The 5,439-nt window shown below is 38.7% G+C and overlaps 1 protein-coding gene across 1 annotated transcript in view; it reads right to left on the bottom strand.

Annotated features, from left to right (window-relative positions):
* Nucleotides 1-357: 357 nt before the first annotated feature.
* The window catches only part of MTA3 (metastasis associated 1 family member 3), a 152,617-nt gene continuing 147,535 nt past the window's right edge, over nucleotides 358-5,439 (bottom strand). The window contains 1 exon segment of the mRNA XM_019472155.1: nucleotides 358-493. Within this exon segment, the coding sequence (XP_019327700.1) occupies nucleotides 358-493 (136 nt within the window).

Here is a 5,439-nt window from a genome sequence, read left to right as displayed (position 1 = left end):
TTTTTTTTATCAAGCCACTAGAAGGCATAGACAAATGTGGTGGGTGGACTCTGCATCCATACTCCTTCAGCGTGGTCAGTGCAAACAGTCCCTCCCTGACCAGTCAATGCTGATGACTGGGAATGGAGGGAATAGCAGGACAATCCAGGACAGGCCTGCACAGTGAACCAGAAGTAGCCTTTGCAGAGACGAGGGAAAACAAGGGCTGCTGTTGGATCCTGCCCAGAACACAGAACCCAGCCACAATCTGTCCGTACGGTGTTTCTGTCCTGAAGAAGATGTGAAAGGTCCTGTTGTATCCGCATTCACAATTAAACATGATTCTGACATGATTATGGTGCTGATGCTGTTATATCTTCAGTGCATGATGGTTCCTGGCTCTGTTCGTGCCTGCCTATTGTTCATGAATGAGTTTGTCTTTGCAATGATCGGGGAACAAGGTGTTCTGGAAGCTCTTTTCAGCTGTGACCTGGTGAACTTCTTACGGATTTTTCTGTAAGGAGGGAAGGAGGAAAGGAGGGAAAGAAGAGAGAGACAACAGAAGAGATAAAACTCAGTCTTTAACAGAAGACCGCTCAAGAGCCCGTAACAAACATAACAAATACTCTTACCAGAGCAGGAAGGCTAGTTCATGGAAAAGAGACTTGCAGTCAACAAGAGTGAGCCCTGTCCATCAACTGATGATTCACAGTTGTCTCCAACTAGTAACTCAGTTGTCTCCAACTAGTAACTGGTAATTGCTCAGTGAAAAGCGAGTTGGTGTTAGACAATATTTGGACAGTAACGTTTAGTTATATGAAATCTTGGGCCAGAATGCTCAAATGGTGAATCCTCACATATGATATCAATACAGGAATGAAGGACCACAGAAGAAAGAACTTCATTAGCACCCAAGTGAATGTGTTACCTCTTTAAAAGTGGTGGACTGGGAGCAATTGTTATTTGCACTGTATCAGTACTGCAGATAAAGGATGACCCGAATCTCTGGGCTTTTTGTACTAGTGCCTTTCAGGTCCAGTAAATTCACTTTAATTTTAGACTTTTAGATCATAAATCATACATATTAGCTACAGGTAGCCATGTTGTTTGTATTGTAATCTTATACATCCAAGGATGGTTAATTCTGAAGCAAACAGCTTTCTTATGTTCCAACTGCTATCTCTCTCTATTATATAGAGAAACCAATAACCACAATGCTGAGTGTATCCAGAGTAGAGTATCAGAAAACACAGAAATGACACACGCAGAGTATGTCAAGAACCACCTTCATTGGCAGAGTCCTGAATATTAGATGTTACTGGAAAATTACCCATTTTCTGAATTCACTCAGAATTCCCAGCTTTTATTTAGGTAATTTTATAAATTACAGAGATTTTGAGCTTACGGAAATGAATTAAAGCAAACTGGGGCCTCTAACACTAAATCAGACCAGGCTTTCTAATACAAACCTTCCAAGTTGAAAATGTGTCCTGAGTACAAACTACAGGGTGATGATGTGTCTACCTGCATCAAGGCTTTGAGAGGGTAACTCAAGAAGTGATTTGTCCCTTTCACCTTAATGGGCTGTTAACTCTGAAACTGAAAAATGGTGGCACGTGACATTGAAAATACAGGATCACCTTAACATAAATTCTATTGAATACTAAAATGATAATTTGCATATTAAATTTCAAACACGTATTTAGTTACTGGTTGAGTATTCCCCAGGAATATAAGCTTCCAGTTGAGTAACTGGGCCACAGAAGAGAACATAGACAAAACAAAAAGCCAAAAAACAGGAGAACATACTGTGCTCTTAGAGGTTAAAGGGAGCCTCAAAACCACATCTATTTTGGTTAATATATTTAAAAGGTGGAGAGAAGTATTCATTTTAGCTGCCTGAAAGCAGGATGTCATCAGCATCTCATGGCCTGGAATGCCAAATTAGGATTTAGCATCATTCAGTAATAAGCACAGCAAAAGAAAAGGAAATGAATCGCCAGAAAGTGAAGTTTAGGCTTTTCACACAATCCCACAGAGACACAGACTTACTGTTTGAGTACTTACTTTACATGGTCATCTTTAATTAGGCCTAAAAAGATATTCAACTGATTGACAAGATTCTGCATACCTTCCAGAATGGTAGAATCGTAAAAATGTAACCTGAGACTGGTAGAAACACGTATTTCTAAAGTAATGACAGCTAGGTTTTGTAAATTCATGTGATTAGACAATGGCTGTTACCCACACTGATTATTAATGGGGATCATTCCAGCAAAAGCTTACAGAACTGGATCCCTCTTGATATATTTGTTTGCAAAACTTTGTATTTATTTACAGGACGAATGTGGTCATTAATCATTTGAGAAGCCCATGGTTTACAAAAATGTTAGATAATAGTTTGCCCTTTTGAATTTTTAATCTGGCAACTTCATAAACAGCCAAGAAGTTCCTACTAATGAAAGCAATTTGCAGCTGACACTAAATGTAAGGACAGTAAAGTATTTGTGATTACAATTTGTGATTATTGGGTAGGGACAGTAAAGTCAAAAGATGTAGTTATTCTCATTAAATACGGGTTCGAAACTAGCATGAAAAAAGGCAGAACGAAAAAGGAGGAGTCATCAGCATTACATCAAGCAAACTACAAAAAGAGTCAACTCTTCACTTAGTATAAATAAAAGTAGCTCTATATAGACTGTCAGAACAACTAATCTGGTACGCACTCCAAAAAGACAAACCAGCACTTATATTGCAACAGGATTGTGAAAATACTTCCAGAAATTAGCTTTCTGGGACATAGCCTTTCAGAAATAAAATGGGAAGAATGGAAATTTCCACTGCCTTCATCAAACGTAATACTTAAACAACCATTTCATTAAAAGCCAAAACTGTTCTTTTTACTGCAAAAAATATAGAGGGTGGAGGGAACTGATTCTTTACACTGAAGAATTTAGCATCTAAATACAGTCAAGGTTTTTGAGAGGCACTGATCAGGTTTTATAATGCTTCAGAGGTTTTTTTAAGACTTAAACATGCAGGTTGTAATAGTAGCTGATGAAAGGCAGGAAATTCAAAGATAAGGCTGTCGGTGGCCCTTTCGCTCCGAGCACTTCAACACGCTCTCGTCCCTCCCCCAACAACACAGTGAATTAAGGGCAGAGTCACCTTTAATGTTCAATTTCCTGTCCCTTCTTCAGTTAATACCAGCCATATGTTTTAACTACATAAAGCTTTTATTTGGTGATGGCAAGTAAATGGCTTTAATATCTGTAGCGTTGATAACATCCTTTGCAGTTGTTATGAAAGAGTAATTGCCGTTTTCCCCTGCTTTTTCCTTTGACTTTTGTACTAGTGCTTGAAGTATGATGCGTTACAGACTTCATTTGAAATGCGAATGAAAAAGTATTTTAAAGCCTTTGCACAGTATTTCTAGTCCTCCTGAGACCAAAGGTATGAGAATGAATCAAACTTTTAATAGGTGATTGGTATGTAAAGCCCACTGTGCTCATTTTTATGTCAAATGCGATGCACTGCTGCTCATGTAGGAATAAGACAAATTCTTTATGTCTGCATGATACTTCAATTAGTAACTGCAGGTAAAGGTACGCAAGACCCCTGGCACCTATTCCGGGAAATATAGAAATGTACGTAAGTACCACAGACTATTAAGACCTGTCTTCTCTTTGCAAGTTTCGTACACAGACTGGCACCTACTGGGTAGAAATAATAGTTGGGCTGTATAGGGCACTCATGCCACGCTTAAATTTAATCAGGCAAACCATTTCAAGGAACCAACCCTTTCTCAGGATCTAAGTGAATTCCACGTAACTAACCATCTGGTGAAGTTAAGCACAATCCTATATAATCTGTTATGTCCAGATTTCTCAGGAATAGGATAGCTGGTAACAAAATTTCTCATTTATAAAAGCTGACTCAAAGACCCCTGCTCTAATTATACCACGCGTTAAAACAGCAGCAATTTTTAAACTTGAATAAAATAAAGAAAGGTGACCTTCAGTTGATGTTAGTCAAGAATGTGGTTTTCAAGCCTTTTCTAATAGGAGTTAAAGTCATTACTTGCTTTAGCTCTGTTGATATCAGGCGTATCTGTCTGTTACTGCTTCTATATATAAACTGTTGCGCATCGGTCTTGCCTCCTCTGCATTAGACTCAGAGTTGTGATGACTGGAGTCATCACACATATTTGGCTATACCAATGGTACTTAAGAAGTAATACTAAATAAATTCAAGTTATGGCAGAAGTTTTTACTATGAGAGAAATTAATTCCATGTAAAGGCCCGCTGAAATTTTAGCAGATGACAAACCTTGTTTTGAAAGTGAATGGAAAGAAACAAACATTTTCCTATGAAGGGGAATCGCCCCCAACACACACACACTTTTGAGATGTCCCTAACCCTTCTTAAATACCAAGGTCCAGAAGCTCTTTTGATGCTCTGTTTCCACTAAAAATATATTAAGGACCTAATACAAACCTGGCTACAGAGTTTTCAGCTGAAGGGCATAATATTAAGTTTCATGCTCTACCTAAATTAGTTTGATCTTTTTGCCCAAGTCTTTCTTAGACTGATGCCATTTGAGCAACATCCTTATGTACAAAGACCTAGTGCTGTGGAAATGTATTATTGCCCAATAATAATACATGGCAGCAGGCATGAGAGAACTGATTCCCTGGACAATCATAGCTGAAATTCCACCTAATCTCTAGATTGGGGTGAAGTATTCTGGTATGACTTGCCAATTGTAAACAGCAACGTAAATGTGCCAGGTGCACAAAATACTGCCAACCCTGGAAGAAGGTGGAGTTTTAGACATTAACTACAGCAAGGCAGGATTTTGCATTCTCGCACAGGTTTTATGCGAAACTTGCAATCAGTCTAACCATCAAGACATTCAGAGAGAAAAACTAAACTTAAAAAAAAAGTCTTCTAGATAAAGATTTGTGAAGTTGATGCTGCTCCAGGGCAATGTAAATTTTGTGCAATGTAAATTTTCAGTGCAAGCTCAAGGCCAGTTAGCAAAAACAACTGTTTAAAACATAACCATCATTCCTTGGGGGTTATTAGACCTAATTATCACTCATTTCTCTGAGGGCTTCTTGTATCCAGAGGTACACTATAACTATTCAGTGGATTAAATTACAAGAGGGGGCACTATCTTAGGAGGCTGATAGGCTTTCTATTAATTTCAACAGGCTTTTAAACAAAGTGAAAGGCCAAAATGTGTGCAATGCTGAGTCTGCTCAAAGAGAATTTAACTGGGATGAAGCTGTAGACACAGATCCTTAGAAACCTGACAGGCTACAGAGAGACTGAATGACTCGCAGCACTTCCTACATTTCTACCTGTGTGGAAATGAGAAGTATTTTATTTAACTATTTGGCTTGCTGGTTTAGACTTCCCCCCCCCCCCCCCCCCCATTTTGGGCCAAAGACTACC

Source organism: Aptenodytes forsteri, unplaced genomic scaffold, assembly GCF_000699145.1.
Source record: "Aptenodytes forsteri isolate BGI_AS27 unplaced genomic scaffold, ASM69914v1 Scaffold195, whole genome shotgun sequence".
NCBI classification, from domain to species: domain Eukaryota; kingdom Metazoa; phylum Chordata; class Aves; order Sphenisciformes; family Spheniscidae; genus Aptenodytes; species Aptenodytes forsteri.
This window is presented reverse-complemented; position numbering and strand designations above follow the sequence as displayed.